Genomic DNA, 17,154 nt, shown 5'->3' on the forward strand with positions numbered 1-17,154 from the left:
CTGTAGATCCCTCTTATACCCAATCTTGACATGGTCTATTAAAGACATTAAGGATGCATAGCTTAGAAAAGAGAAGACCTGGACTCAAATGATTTATTTGATGGTGTGTCCAATAGAATAGTTTGAAAGTATGAAAATAAATATTTCAGCTTGATATAAAGGGATAAACTCTGAAAGTTAGAAGTTCCTCAAAAAAGAACAGTCAGCTTCATAAGGTAGGGAGTTTCCTGTTGCATGACACCTTTTAGGACATGACAGCTGCCTAGCAAATTAGGAGTCTTTAAAAGAGGAAGAGGAGAGAGAAGGGAAAAAGCATTTATATAACACCTACTTGGTTCCATGCACTAACACTTTTTCATAAACAGTATTTCTTATTTCTTTGTGACGTAGAAGAACTGAACTTATTTTGCTTTGTCTGAAAGAACAGAACAAAGAATGATGGTAGGAAGTTATAAATGATTAAGTTGCAAAGAAGTAAATTTGGGATTGATGTAAATACAAACTTCCCAACAAATAGAGGTCTCCCAAAGAGAACTGGACTACCTTGGGAAGGGGTGGATTATCCATTGTTTATAGTGTAGCCAAGATTTCATTTAGGGTATATGTTGTTAAGTGACCTCCAGAGCCCCTCTGAATTCTGAAATTTGAAATTCTGTTATGACTCAATGTCTTCAAACAGAGAATAGCTGGCCAATTTGATAACTTCTGTAGAAGGGATTCATATTCTGTGGAAGCCTTCATCCCCAGTATAGATAGCCTCTGAAATCTCTTGCAATTACAGAATCAAAATTGTTATATTACTTCATAGTCATGCTCGAAAATGTAATAAATGCTTATTTGCTTGTTGATTGAATGGGGGAATGTTTCTTAATGTTTGCAATAACAAGTGTTATTGCAAACATTAAGAAAGCTTATGACAATTTTCATTTAAGAAGAAATTAACCATCCAAATTTACTCTTATCGAAAGGTTAATAGCAATATTCATATCCATAATTTTCTACAAACATAGATTTCATTTTGCAGTAAGGGAAGAGCTCACAGTGTTATCTGGACTTTAAAGAATCACTAAAAGTTACATTTTATAGGAAATTTCAGTAAGATTTCATATAACTGTTATTCTATCCACTTTAGATAAATAAACTCAAGGCTATATTGAAAGGATTTGATTTATAGGATGTAAAAAAAAAGCACTTCACTATGTATGGATCAAGGTACCATTTAAAGCATTGCCATAAAACAGTCAAATGAATTTACCATTATGGGTTTGTACTTTGATTCATACAGTAATGGTAGGATTTTAGGAATCAGTCACTCTACTACTTGGTTCTCAGTTTTTATAAAACATGAATGCTTGATACTTTGCTCGTTAAAAAAAATACATAAAATGAACCACATAATATTGTATTTTATTTTTTTCCTTTAGAAAGTGTTCTTTTTGTACCTTATTTTTCACTGGACAAGAGTTTTGTAAATATACTACATATGTCTGCACATATTAGCACCTTGCAAGAAACCATTCCAGTAGTATTCATGTTAATTCACCAGAATAATTCATTCAGATGTAGTATGGCTGTTCTTACATTTTAATAGTTTTAACCTTTAAGCTATATTTACCTGAAAAGATCTAGGCATGTAGTTTTCTCTTAACCTTATTATATAATGGCTTTCTTATCTCCTATGAATTCCTTTGAGAAGTAAGTAAAGTTAACAGTCAGAAGAAAATGCATTCTGCATTGTATGTTTCAAGTGTCTTTTGCTATTAACCAACATTACAAAAATTACAACCCAACTCCAAAATTGACTGTTTCCATATTTTGTCTTATTTTTCAACTTACTGAGTGTTACGTGGAAGCTTACATGACACTGTATTTTATTTGCATTTTTTATTACTAGGGATTTAGAGCATTTTTCATGGACTTGTTAGTAATTTAAAATTCTTGATTCAACAACATGTTATTTGTAGCCTTTCATCATATCTATTGGCAGATTCACTCTTCAAAGTCCTGTATGTATTTGTTCCCTGTATATCTTGAATGTCATAACCTGATCAAAGATATTTGATTCAGTTATTTTTTCTCAATCAACATATTCCCTTCTTATTTTACTTGTATTGAAGTTGTTAGTGTGAATATTTTTCAGTTTCATGTCATCAAAGTTATCTTGTATGTGATAGCCATTATCATTACTTTAAGATTCTCCTGTTAACATAGCTGTGCAAGGTACTGAACTATTCTGTATCTCTTTTTTTTAAGGGTGACCTTACTATTCAAGTCATACAACACTTTTCATCTTATTGTCATATATTGGATAGCTATATGGCATAACCACACGAGTGGTAATCTAGATTGCTTTCTTGTTTTCTTAGCAGTTCTTTGTCAAATAGAGAGTTCTTCCCCAGTGTCCTTGAGTTTGACAAATATTTGGTCTGAGAGTCTAACTGTTGCTACTATTCAACTATTGCTATTATTTAAACTGCTAGTATGCTCTGCTGATATACTTTTCTAGTTTTTTTTAAGCCAGTAATAATGTCCAAAGGTAACCTAAAATGCATTTCAAACATTTTTAAATAACTGCCATTAAAATTACCTACATAGATAGCTATATTACATAATAACATATAAAAAGGGCTCTTAAGAGTTACAAAATATAGAACTTTGTGAGGTACACAGGGTGATAAGATATTATCGAATGTAAGTTGTAAGACAACACTTCCTGGAGAAAGTAGAATTCAGTGTGAGCTCTAAAGGATGGATAAGGGTATAAAAATGCATCTCTTTCTCTTTTTTAAGGGGTTTGATTCTATGGATTATAACAGTATGTATACTGAACTGGGAATACAATGCTGGGCTTGTAGTCATGAAGAACAGAGTTCAAATCCAGCCTCAGACACTTAACCATTGTTTGAATTTGGACAAGTCATTTAACCTTGTTTGCCTCAGTTTACTCATGTATAAAAAAAGAGAACAATAGTAGGACCTACCTGCTAAGCACAATTCCAGGCATGTAATAGGCTTTATAGAAATACCACCATCACCATCACCACTACCACCGTCATTTTTTGTTGTTATTTCTATTATTTTAAATTTTTCTAAACTGCATTTTCTTTATTCTTTGTTACTGAGGGATAGCTTTCTGGCTGAGCGAGGGAGAGAGATTTATTAAGAAATGAAGATTATCTAAGATAACATATCATAAAATTAATTTAAAATGGCATGTGAATGACATTCCCAAGAGAATATAAAGGGAAGAGAGGAGTGCCAAGGAAAGAATCTTGGGCCTTGTCAATATAAAAAAATATGAAGAGTCTATGACTAAGGTAACTAAGGTCAACTGATTAAGATATTGTATACAGTGCTCCACATACTTACTCTTAATCATTCAAGAATCTTCAGTGGTAGGAAAAGAAGCAGTGTCTCTTAAGTCAAGCTAGGAGAGGGTACCTAATAAGAAGTAACACTTTGAAATGTTGCAGAGAGATAAAACAGGACAAGCAATAGTAAGAGGAGTCAATTTGGCCAGAAGAAACTCACCCCAGTGGCCTGGGAGAAAGGAGTTTTAAGAACGTTGGTTGAGGCAAAAGTCAGAATGCAATGGTCTGAGGAGAAAATCGATGTTGAAGAAGACAAGTAATGAGGTATAAGCAATTTTCAAGTAGTTTGGCAATCGTAGGTAAGAGAAAGTAAAAAGATTTTAATATTGTTTAAAGATAATCATCAGACTGTTTGAAGTATTGCAAGAGATAGTTGGATTAGCTCTATGAATCAACCTTTATTCAGAGATCAAAGACTGTATAGAAAAAGATTTTAAAACTCATGGCAGAGAGATAAAAAGAAATCTGTGGATCCCAACTTATTCATATTGATTATTTGGAGTGATGACAATCTGCACATTATCTAACTTCTTCACTTTATCTGTGTAATTTTATACTTGGTGTGTCCGTAACTATGTAACATTTTTCAGCATGCTTGAACAAAATGGATTTTTAGCCATCTACTATAACATTGCATTTTCTATAATATTTGAATTTCTAACTGAAATGGATGCATCACAATTGTGTTATTTCTTCCATTTACCATGTTAGAAGTGTTGTAGGTTTTGAAGAGAAAATGAAAATCTCTCTGCTTTGAATGACTTTTGATAGTCTTCTTTAGTTCCCTATTACTCCTAAAATGGACAGAATGTGGCCCAAAGAATGAACACAGTGAAAAAAGCCACCTGATTTAAAATGAATGTTAAATGTCTGGGCCTATCATGTAAATTAAGGCCTACTTCTGGTCTTTAACATGTTGTTTAGCCCTGATAACTATTTCTACTTCCTGTTGAAAGTTTAGTCAATAAAAGTCGATCAAAATACTAAGCAATATTTATATTTTGCTACACATTAATTTCTTCAATATTAAAATTATTTTCCCCCAATTATTTGCAATTCTAGTGAATATTTGAAGTGTTTGGATTGTGGGTGGAAGGAAAACAAAATTTTATTCCTATAAATACCCCATAAACAGTGAATTTTCCAGAGAGTACAACTCTAGTGACATTGGGTTCTTGAAGGTAAAACATCAGAATATGTAGCATCTATCTGGTTCTACTTGGCTGTGAAGATTCAGGACCACGCAGCATGAGCCTGTTATCCAATGACCACCCTAAGTGGGGAGGAGATGCCATCTAAGTGATAGAAGGCTTGTGTTGTGGCCAACCATGAAATAAATAATAATCTTTAAATCATCCCCAATTCTAAGTGTCTCCTTTCTTTTATAGTTATGATAAGGACTAGAAGGAAAGGGAACAGACTTTGCTAAGATTACACAGAATTGCTATAGATTCATCAATAATTACTGACATCTATGGCTCCTTTTGGAAATTCCCTCCAAAGTTTCATCTTAGGGTAAACACATGCACATAGGCAACTCAGAGACTTAAAGTTACTTGGGGGCATTGAGAAGTTAAGGGTCTTTCCCATGGTCAAACACACATAGCTACAATATGTCAGAAGTGGGACTGAATTCAGATCTTTCCTACAAGGACAAATTTCTATACATTAAAGCCACCATTTATGTTCTGTTTTTTTTTTTTTTTAGTCTTTATGAGAATAGTAGAAGAACAGAAGAGGAAGAGTTTGAAAAATGATTTTCTATGATAGGTCATATTCTCATAGTCACTCATTTAAGTGAAAGATAGAGATAATTTTTTAAAAAGAACATTTCCATTTCAAAAAGGCATTTGACATTTGATAAAACATATCCTTAAAGGCTTTTTCCCTCCACAGGAGTTTTTTTGATCCAAATATTAAGATTTTTAAAGATTGCTTGATAAACAGAGATGCATGCATAACACTTTACAAACGTATTCCAATTATTAGTATAGAGTGAGGCATAAATAGGAAGACAGTGAATTAGGGCCATGATTGAATAGGGGAGGGAGGGAGGGAGGGAGAGAGAGACAGAGAGAAAGAGACAGAAAGAGAGACACAGAGAGAGAAAACAAACATGCTATTTTCCTAGGAAAATAGCCCATTGTTTTTTAATTATCCCAAGCTGTTCCAGGATGAAAAATATTTTTTAAACAACAATAATAAATGTTCTGCTGATGATGTTTTATTGATTCAAATGTTGGAACACCACAACCTTTGTGGAACAAAACTACGAATGACTCAAAACACAATTTAAATACATGTGTGTACAGAATATTTCTGAAAATGGCCTACATGTAAGAATTGGTGTGAAGGATATCACTAAGAAAATATATGTTTGGAAAGGAGGTAGACCATCCATGCTGCAAAAGCAGGTGATAGAATGAGCATTGCCCTGCCCTTCAGCACCTTGGATAGATCCCAGGGTGTATGTGCAAATGGTTGTGATCAAGAATTATATAAGAGAGCAGTAGGTTTCAGTCTTTGAAGATAGATGGGATACACACATGAGATAAAATATTCATTTAAGTTTTGATGTTTGAGCATTTAAATTGTTTTTTGCTAGTAAACACTGGAGGAAATATGGAACTGTGGAGATGAACCATCACTCTTATGTTGGGTGAGTTGTAGTCTCAAGGTTTTCAGTGTATGAAACTATTTAGTAAACTTTCAGAGAGTTTGATTTAAGCTGTTATAATAAAGGCAATGTTAAAATAAGTTTGCAGTTTTAAAATGAATGCCATTCATACACACATTCATACACATACATATATATATGCATGCATGTGTGTATATGTATAGATATAGATAGACAGTACCCAGGGGACTGATAGATACATATCTGAGAACTAAAATCATGAACCTTATCAATGAAGGCCTTTCAGGATATGTCATCATCACCAATCCTTGGGCGTGATAGCCAAACATCCAGGTAATTTTTTTTTTTTGTTATTTCATTCACTCTGGTTGTATAACAGTTGCCTAAACAACTCTACTGGCTCAACTGCCCAATTTAATTATCTACCAAATTAAGTGAATCTTTTTGCTTGTTTTTATTCAGGAAGAATGATTTGCAGAAGTTTAACATATTGAATATGATTTGACTCAACCAGGCTCTGATTTGCACTTGCCTGATTAAGAAGTTATGATTAAATGATAGGTATTTAATAGGCATCTTTTCTTGAAGTGTTTTTATTTTTATTTGTTTTTTTTTAATTTAATTAAGATTGAATGGATTTTAGGTTAATTACTAAGTTACATTTCACTTTTCCAAAGGAAAAAAATATTCTCTTGGGTTCCCATATGAGGAAGGGAATGACAGAGGCAGAGATGTGTGTGGCTGGAAAGCCCTCAAATACCTATCTCAGTGAGCTTCTATGGGAACACATGATTCCTCCATCAAAAGGAAAAGTATTTGTGACTAAGAGTAACCATTATATTCCTAATCATTTAATTGAAATGCTGAAAGTTCAGAGTCTATTTTACAGAGGCGCAAAATTTACTAGAGAAGCAACATTGACCAATTGAAATGTCCAGGCAAGACAACCCATTCAGTAAATGGCTCATCAAAATTGATCAAAATTTATTAAGCACCTACTGAATTCAAGGCACTGTAGGAAAAATAAAACCTAACTACACCTAAGCCCAAGAAGCTTAGGTTCTATGGGAAGATGTGGAAGGGGAATGGAGTAGATACAACATGTATAGAAATAAAAGATTATTTGAAGAGAGAAGATTATGAGCTAACAAGATTATATAAAGGTCCCTAGAGGTATCTGAGGCTTCTAAAAGGCAATGAGGAGGAGGTAATGGATGCTAGGGAGAGTGAATTGTTGGTGAAAATGCACAGAAGTGGAGGATGAGTTAGTACAGCCTGGATAAAATGGAGAGTACATGAATGAGAATAATATGAATAAGACAGGAGAGTTGGGTAAGATCCAGACTATGTAATTTTCTAGTTTCTATACTGAGGCATTTGAATTTATCCTAAAGAAAATAGAGAGGTATTTGAGACTTATAAGCTAGATAGTGATACAGTCAGACATTTATCTTAAATTATCTTGGAAATATATGGAAGATAATATGAAGGTATAAGACTTGTTGCTGTAGTATCAGATTAACCAATAATGAATTAATAAATAATCATTTATTATGTATCTATGATGTGCCAGACACTGTAAACAATTAATTGTGAACAAAATAACAGACTCTATACTTCACATATTGTATGAGTGTTACTTATTGAGAAAAATCTGTCAATGTTAATTGCCTTGACTCTCCTTTTCTATCATTACTCTGACTTTCATACCATCAAAAAGCCAGAGAATTTATTGCCGTGAAAACTTGATTTTAATAAATCTGTGAGTTTAGAATGAATGGGTCGTTGTAAGATTAAAATGCAAAAACTCTAAAGACCAGGTAACAGGATAAGTAGCTGGAAGGTGGAAGGGGAATGGGGAAGATGTCATGCAGCTCTGTCTGCTACTGACTGCTATTTCCGGATGTCTTTTACTACCCCAACTAATTGTTTCCCCATTTCTTTTTGATGGTCTACTTGAAAATCTGACTATCAGAGATTTCTTAATTTTGATTATCAATGTGTTAAAAAATGGAAATACCTTTGTGAGAGATAAGGGCCTAATTGTCACCAACATGTGACTGTGAGTTGGTTCAGTCCTACTTTTCTAATATCCAGCTGTACAAAACATGTGGGGATTTTAATGAGGTAGAAGAGACACGGGGGTAATTTTGAGGATCAGGGTAGGGCTGAGTGAAGGCAGCACAATTTGGGATGCCGAGAGTTGCAAGGAGTGTGAGTGTCTGAAGCAATCATCATGAAGTTGTAGAAGACAGTTAAAGGAAGGAGCCAAAGACATTTCATCCATTTCAAAATTTTGCTCAGGGCAATCTCTGAGCCCTGGAACAGGGAAGTCACTCTCTTCTTCCTTCTTCTTATGTCGCACTTTCCTCCACCCCACCTCTAGCCTCTGAGACTAATTCAGACTAATACTACTAGTATAGAAAGCATCACTACATCCAGTTAAAGCCCCATGCAACATATATGTTAGTACTGCCCCTTCTCTTGATGGCAGCATCCTAAGGGGACTGTTTCAGATGAATGAAAATAAAAGAGAAAGCATTATGCATGTCCACCTTCCACATAGGGCCATTTATATATTGATGTGAGAGGGACCAGGATAGAGCAATGCAATCCAGAAATGATCCTAAAGCTTCCTTTTGTCAATAATTTCAACCTCTTCCCCATCAACATTTTTTTTTAACTAGAGCTAGTAATAATTGGCAACAGTGATTAATTTGAGTGTAATGAACTTTCTTTTCCCTTTGTCATTGTCTAATGAGCAATATAATGGCATTAGAAAGGGGCAAAATGAGAAAACACTGTACCTAGTTTATCTGTATAGCCTGAAAGTCTTCCGTTTATTTAGGCTTTAAGGCTTGAGAAACACTTTGCATATATTATTTCATTTGAGCTGAAAAACTGTCCTATGAAATAGGCACTATGGATATTAATTCTATTTTATGAATTAAGAAACTGGAGCTGAGAAACTGTGTCTTAGCAAGCATGTTATGCTCCATATTTGTAATGCAGGAACCAAATCCATGTTTCTTCTGACTCTAGGTCCAGCACTATACCACATTCTCTATACCACACTGTCCCTGTTCTCAGTAGTCAGCATTTAATTATTAGTAAAATATTTTCATTTTTATGTGCAGATAAAAATTATGCATCCTGTAATAAGAGAAACTGAGGCAGAGAGGTGAGCCAATGGCATTTCATTAAAGGGTCTATGGTCCCCCTCCAATGAAGTGGACCTCAGATCTTCCTCATGGTCTGAGATGCCCCCTCCTTCTACAGCCCTATTTTTATAGGTCTTGAAATCTAAACATTCAAGAACAGCTATACCAGATACAAAATAATTCTTCTGGTTGACTTATGATATATAGGATAAAATAAGCAAAACGATGTATCAGCAGGGTCACAGGTTGAGACAGGCAGGAATATTTCCACCAACTAGGTGATCATGAAGTAGTTATAAGATGGGTGAAACATAAGGCATTCTCCACTGATTAGGTGGGCATAAGATGGGCACCTTCTCATGTTGGACAAGAAAGAATTGTTTAGAGGTACAAAAATAATTTGGGGGGGTGGGCTTTCCATGTAGATGAGTCACCTCTGCCACACTGGGCTGGTCACCATGACAAGGAAGAACAAGGGTGGAGAGCCTCTAACCAGCTTCCCATGATTACACAAGTAATCTTAGCATCTGCAACTCAGCACTAGGGCCAAATATGGATATGATTATGAAATTGTTGCCGTCATGCATGTTTTTCTCCCAAACATCTCTTTCATCAATCACCTTTATTCATTCACAATGGTAATTTAAGCTAACAACACCTGTTGTCTATGTTGCAACAACCCCCAGCTGGTCCTCTTGTTTCTATTATTTCCCTATTCTGATCCATTTTCCACATAGCTGCCAAATTTTTATTCCTAAAACGTAAGTCTAACCATGTCTTTCACCTGCTGACCAATCTTTGACCATTGTCTGTTGTCTCAAGGATCAACTCCAAATTCTTCAACCCAGTATTTAAAGCCCTCCAAAGTTTGGCTCTCTCTTAACTTCATAACCTTTATTTTCTTTGTGTACTTCAGGTTGCAGTCCAACTGGCCTATTCCCCAAACCTGACATTCCATTTCATATCTCTGTATTTACACAGATTGTCCTTCATAACCAGGATCCATCAGGCCTAGAAATAGATTCCGTTCTCACCTTTGCCTCTTATAGATTGTACTTTCCTCAAAGGTTCAGTTCAGTAACTACCGCCAATGGAAAGCCTTTCTTGAATTCCTGTCCAACTCCTTATAAGGATTCAGTAGTCTTTCCCTCTACAAATTATCTCTTATTTACTTATTCACATGTTCTGTCCAGTGCCTGGTTGGAGCAACCAGGAACTGGAGATAAAGACAAAATCACAACAGCCCCTGCCCTTTAAGAAAGTTTGGAGAAGATAATAGGTGTACACAATGTGGGTATACACAAATAGGTACAATGCATCATTTGGGTGGAAAAGACACTAGTGGCTGTCAAGATTTGGAAAGTCTCATATGGAAGGTGAGTTTAATTCTGTCTTGGAAGAAATGAGAGATTTTAAGAGGAATAGATGATATGGCGATGCATTCTAGACCTTGGGGATAGCTAATGCCAAATCATCGGGAAATGGAGCATCTCACATAAGGAACAATAAGGCCTGTTTGACTGGAATACAAAAAAGATGAGGGAGAATAATGTTTAAGAAAGCTGGAAAAAGGATGAGTCAGGACTGGGATAAGTTTTAAATGCCAAACATTTTGTATGTGATTTTGGTTCCTAGGGTTTAGGTTTAATATATATTCCTGCAAAGGTGATAACAAGATATAGAGGAGATAGTGTCCTTCTCCATCTGAGTCACTTCCTTTAAAACAGGAGCTGTTTCATTTTTCTCTTTGTATTTTTAGCATGTGGATACTTATATACCTAGCAGATAGTGGGTACTTAATACATGTTTGTTGAATTAGTTGATTTTTTTAAAAGAAATTTTGCAATTGGGAGAATAATTGACAAGAAAGTTGGTTAGCACCTGTAATATTGGTGAATTGCTTCTCAGCAGAGATATTCCTTTTAATATTCAGAGCTCTGCTTTAAGTGGTTGGGTACAATGGAGGAATTACATGTCAAACTTGATGTTGGGTGCTGTAACTATTGTTAATGAGCATTCAAACAAAAAGTCACAGTTAATGCACAAAAAAAGGTTGTTAAGAATCCCTTCATTTCCAAAACCATTATTTAAAAGCCGACTACATATTGATATTATTAAAGCAGAGAGGCTGCCATGGAGCATTCACTGATTTTCACTTACCTGGAAGTCAACACTAACTGTGATTAGATTTCACTAGGTGTTTTCCCCAAGAACCTTTCCTACATTTGGAGAGCCAGCAGAGATAACACAAATATTTCTCATAAGATTTTTGGACACAGAGAACGCATTTGCATCTGCTTCTTGTTTATTTTCAGCTATTTCCCATAAAGGATTTCTAGTTTGTATGTTGTGCTTCTTAGTTCACTCGCCTCTGAAATAATGGAATCCCCATAGTCACTGTGAGGAATAACAAGCCTTCTAAATTCAAAGACATTTATCCTAATTGTCTCGGAATTGTTTCTTTTTTAATACATTTGTGTTTTTTTCTCTCTCTCTCTACACTGTTACAGGAGGATACAGATCATAATTACTATATTTCCAGGATATATGGGCCATTTGACTCTGCCAGCCGGGATTTGTGGGTGAACATGGACCAAAAGGAAAAAGATAAAGTGAAGATTCATGGGATTTTGTCCAATACCCATCGGCAAGCTGCAGTAAGAGATTTGACAAATGCTCTTTTTTCCCCTGATAAGCTGTTATTTTAATTGCTATAACTGTAGCATTTATTGAGAAAACTTCTCAGGGAAAGTCAGTTTTCAAATTGCCTATAGGCTTTTATGGAAAATAAAGAAATGAAGTTGTTTCAGATAACCTGCAGTTTATTTAGTTATTTTCCCCTCATGAGATGCTACAGAAAGAATGGAATACTTAACCTCAAGTTTATGATTTATCTTTGGTGTTTTTGAGAATCTCTTTAACTCATAGTCTTGTATTACAGAAATATTTAAAACTTTTTTTCTTCAGTTATAACCAGATGAACCCATTGAAGCCATCAATTCCATCATTTCCACATGTATATGTTAGTAATTCATAGCCATAGAATAAAATTAGATCAATCGAGGATATCCTTCTATTTGCAGATGCCCAGTCCCTACTATCAGTTTTTTCTTTCCCTTAGCCACATTGTTTATATTTTATGTGGCAGATCACTATATCCGAGGTCACTTGCATAAAAAATTCCTATATGAGTCCTTGTTAGAATCATAAAATTGGGGATAGAAGGGATTTTTAAAGGCCATGTTGCCCTACCTTCTACTTATACAGATTAGGAAACTGAGGTCCAGAGCAGCTAAATAACTTGTCCCAGTTAATAGAAGTAATAAAATAAAGAACCAGACTTAGAAACCAGGTTCTCTGACTTCTCAGTCAACTTGAAAAAAAAATCAACCTAAATCAGTTGACTCTAAGAATACAATTAGAACTCTGAACTTAAAGGTAAAAGATGTCATGCATGAGGTGAATTTATAACTTAGAGTGTAGAATGGTTATACATCCTACAATACATTTGTTATTTCTTTCATCTGATAAATATTTAACAAACGCTTATTATGTTTAAGGCACTGTATTAGACATTGATTTTCTTCTGGAGAACTTTAGTATTTGTATCAAATACCCTTTGATACATTGATTACTAGATTATAAAAAATGTCTTTTTTAAAACAAATCTAAACGGCTTGAATACCTATGTAATCGGTATCAGGGATGTTCTAAGCACTGTATAGGCCATGGTGATTAACACGTGTTCACAGTCTCTTAAGATAGCAAAATAATTCTTTATAGACTTTCCTTTGTTATTCTTATCTTTAATCTAAAAAAATGAAATTATCAGAATACATTGTGATTTAAGAGGCACTCGTTAAGTACCAAATACCAAGCCTTACCTTCGCAAATCAACATCATTCTTCATTTATGACTAGAGGAGAAAGTGAGGCTGGTGACTTTGCACAGCCCTCCCTCACTCAAATCTAAGTCAATTGCAAGTCATGTCATCATCTCCCTGATGTCATGGTCCCCTTTGAGAATGAAAGACAAACCACACAACGCATATAAGTATGAATGTCCACGAGACTGGCTTCTGATAGCTGGGGAAAAAAAGCTAAAAAACCTTTAGTGTTTGTCAAACATTAAATATCAGCAGTATTTTCTAAGGCTGAATGGAAAACTAAGCTAAGTATTTTCTCGCTGGTAGGATCCATCTTTTTTTTTTTTTAATTCTCCCTAGGGCCAACAAACCCATCACAGGGTGACAAGTTCTAAAATATTTTACTGTGGGATTTAGGTCAGATTCTCAAAAGAAAGATAAAGAATGAAAATTTGTAGATTATACTGATATCTAGCAGGTGTTCTCACAGCATGTGTCTATTTTCCAGATCCCAGGAGCAAGAAACATGCCAACTTGCTAGTAGATGGGTGAATGAAGGTGTGAGGATTCTAGAAAATCTTGATGTTTCAGTCCAGGGCAAGAACACTCTATTGGATATTAATAATCAGAGACAAAACTTCAGAAACACTAACTTTTAATATCCAAAGAGTATTTGGACAAAACCTGCCAGGGACATCCCCAGATATGAATAGATGTTATCAACGAGTTTATTTGTCCTTCCTGCAACTCCTCTGGGAAACTCCAAAGAAGACTTCAGCTGTAAATGACAACTTAAATAACAGGAATACCCACATAGTAAACAGAGATGGAGGATTACTCTTAACTTTGGGTAGCCGTTGAAATTCTCCCTTATTCCTTGATTTGTTTATTTTTTTAGTTACTCTGGGGACACCTGTGGCCTACATTGCCATGTCTCTTGGAAGATGCCTCAGCATGCATTGTGATGACTCCTTGGCAGTGAGACAGCTACCCGGACCATGTGTCTACATTTACTACTTTAAATTGCATGCAAATAACACCCACATGAACTGTCCTTGGAGGATGATCTGGAAGGGCAGTTACCGAAAATAGGCACCTATTTAGCTGCTTTGTGGGAAATCACAGACTGTGGGCAGGAAAATTTTCTACAACATCATCCTGTCAATGTCACCTTTGGGTTTATTTCAGATTTTATCCAACCAGTCTAAGGAACAGGATTTTTATTCAAAGAGCACTAACTTTTAATTATAAATGTCTAGCTGTGATTAAATGGAGACAAGTCTGCATGTACACACATATATCTATATGTGAAAAAAGTAAATCACGTTTGTCTTAGAGAGCATTGAATTCTTATATTGTTAAATTCTTTAGAAAGATTTTTTAAAGACATAAAACATATAACTTTAAAAATCCCAATAACCTGTTTAGTTGAAGCTAGTCTGCAGTAACTTTCAGTTCCTTATGCAAAGATAAATTCCTCCATTACTGAAAACAGACATGCCCTAATTCTTCTGGTTCAGTGATTGAGGTACTAATGACTTCCTAAGAAGTAATGATTGTTTTGTATGCAAATATGGATTTAATTTTGTTCCAAATTCACTCTTTAGGTAGTTTTCCATTTTTAGATTGCATTGTTATTTGAAAATGAAAACAGGAGTCTGAAAAATCTAAGCCTGTTCCACCATTCACCTACTGGACTTACTATTCTAAGACCCACTGTTTATTGAGAAACAAAGAATGCCCTAGTGTACTAGAAGGAAGCATCACAAAGGAGCAATTCTTACAAATACTGTCAGAACCATTTTTGCAAAGATAATCATTATTGTCACCATTTACATGACACTTAATATTTCCCAATGTAGTTTATAATAATTGCTATTAATTACGCTTCATAGTTCCATGAAATGAGCCTTTTGTACTACTTTCTTCCTCTCCATTCTTTTTTTAAGGGTAAATCAGTAAAGAAATCAAAGGGGGAATCTGATCAAGATGACAAAGAAAATCAAGTTAATCATTATGAGACCTCATACTCTTAATTTTCATCAGGGGTAGACTTTTAGAAGCAAACACCTCCCAGTTCATACACATGGGGAAGGGTTTCTTTGTTTTGCTTTGTTTTGCTTTTTGTTTTTTTGTTTTTTTGTATTTAGATTTCCTACTTCTTTTCAAAGAGGCAAGGAGCATGGCACAGATGTCATGCTGATGCGGAATATGACTGTGTCATTTCAATTCACGTCATCCTTGGGGCCCTAAAAATATGGGTATGAGAGAAGAAAAATGGGGCCTGAAAGGACTTTATTTTTTGTGTATTTGGGACATGTTCTCCATAGTCACTGTGACCTAGTATAAAGATAATTATAACCAGTACACATATGCACATTCTCTCTCTCTCTCTCTCTCTCTCTCACTCTCTCACACACACACACATATATATATATATATATATATATATATATATATATATATATACAATCTCTGAACCATCATTTGTAAGTGGTGATGAATCAAGTAATGACTACCAACAGTGGGACACAAGAATACAGGAAGAAAGCCCTGTTTTTCTCTACGTACATGGAGACTGTTATTTCCATGTGCCTAGAGCCAACTGGGAGATTTGAACTAAATATAAAACCAATATTAAAGCAAGGATTCAAATGTAGTTTTTTCCCATTAAGAAATTACTATAGAGAATGGGAGAATATAAGCTCCTGGAGGACAAGGATTTTTAAAAAATTGTCCTTATACCCCTAGAAACTAATGTAGAGCTGTATACTAAGTAGACAGTTTAAAAAAAGGCTTATTGAATGAATGTTGAGAAAAAATACTAAATTACAGGTTGCAATAACTTCATTGTATTAAAATTTATCAGGTAATATAAAATAAGTCCCAGAATTTGCTTTATTATATGTTAAATTCTATTTTTCTTCAGTTTGGAGCCTCTTCTTTCTCCTGGTTAATTGTTCTCATCTGTCATAAATGGACAAAGATTTGTGTCCAGGGATTGTGCTGGTTATATCTTAGATTTTCAGTCCTCATTTCCTGGCCTTTTAAGTAAGAGAGACTACTATTAAGAAATTACTTCAGTAATTGAGAGATCTGTGCTAACATGGTTGACAACCTTTCTACTCAAAGTCACTGTGTCAATACTACTACTATGATGACAACTACTCCTACTACTCCTACTATGACTACTGCTACCGCCACCACCACCATCACCACAAATAATAATAATGACTCTAAAGTTACCCTAGTAGTCACCACACCTAGTTATGCTGGCCTTATGGCAAGAAACACATCAGCCCTCAGGGCATCCACACTACATGCTTTTCAATTCCAAAGCCACTGTCACAGTCCATCATCCACTGGCATTGCGTTCGAAAGCCCAGAGTTACCTGGATATCAGAGAAAGCCTATATATGTAAAAATTAAAATGGATTTTTTTCATTTCTCAATAGCTGACTTGAATAAATGCTACTATGCTACTTATTAATACTTTTCCAGTTCCCCAACAGCATTATATGGTAGTCGTTCAGCTAGGTGGCGCAGTGAATAGAGTGCCCGGCTTGGAGGCAACAAGATTCATCTTCCTGAGTTCAAACCTGGCCTCAGACACTATCTGTGTGACCCTGGACAAGTCAATTCACCCTGTTTGCCTCAGTTTCCTCATCTCTAAAATGAGCTGGAAAAGGAAATGGCAAACCAATCCAGTGTCTCTGCCAAGAAAATCTCAAATGGGGTCACAAAGAGACGGATATGAATGAAACAAGTGAAAAAAAAAAACAATGTACCCCTCTTAAAGCAGCTTTTTTTTTTGAGTACCATATCCCACTGCTGATTCATATTGAGCTTGCAGTCCCCTACACCCCCAGGTTATTTTCATTACAATGGTTATCTACATATGTTTCTATTATCAACTAAATCTGTCATAATAGATACTGAAGCTTCTTGAGCGAAGGATAGATATGGTCTTACCCATGCTTCAGGAATATCAGTTACTCAGCTACTACTTGCTTATTTATCATCCTGAATCATTTATTGAGATAGGCTCCTTGAGATGATCTATTATTAATAGGTCCTTGTTCCACATGTTGAGAACTACTACCCTAGTAAATACTAAGG

The 17,154-nt window shown here is 35.1% G+C and overlaps 1 protein-coding gene across 2 annotated transcripts in view; it reads left to right on the forward strand.

Annotated features, from left to right (window-relative positions):
• PLXDC2 (plexin domain containing 2) overlaps positions 1-17,154 on the forward strand; it is a 490,381-nt gene that overhangs the window by 248,173 nt on the left and 225,054 nt on the right. For both annotated transcript variants that reach the window (XM_027847979.1, XM_027847980.1), the window contains exon 3: positions 11,681-11,827. In XM_027847979.1, coding sequence (XP_027703780.1) covers positions 11,681-11,827 — 147 coding nt within the window. The remainder of the gene's footprint in view (positions 1-11,680; positions 11,828-17,154) is intronic.

This window comes from Vombatus ursinus, unplaced genomic scaffold (genome assembly GCF_900497805.2).
Source record: "Vombatus ursinus unplaced genomic scaffold, bare-nosed wombat genome assembly UNPS02005459.1, whole genome shotgun sequence".
Lineage (NCBI taxonomy): Eukaryota > Metazoa > Chordata > Mammalia > Diprotodontia > Vombatidae > Vombatus > Vombatus ursinus.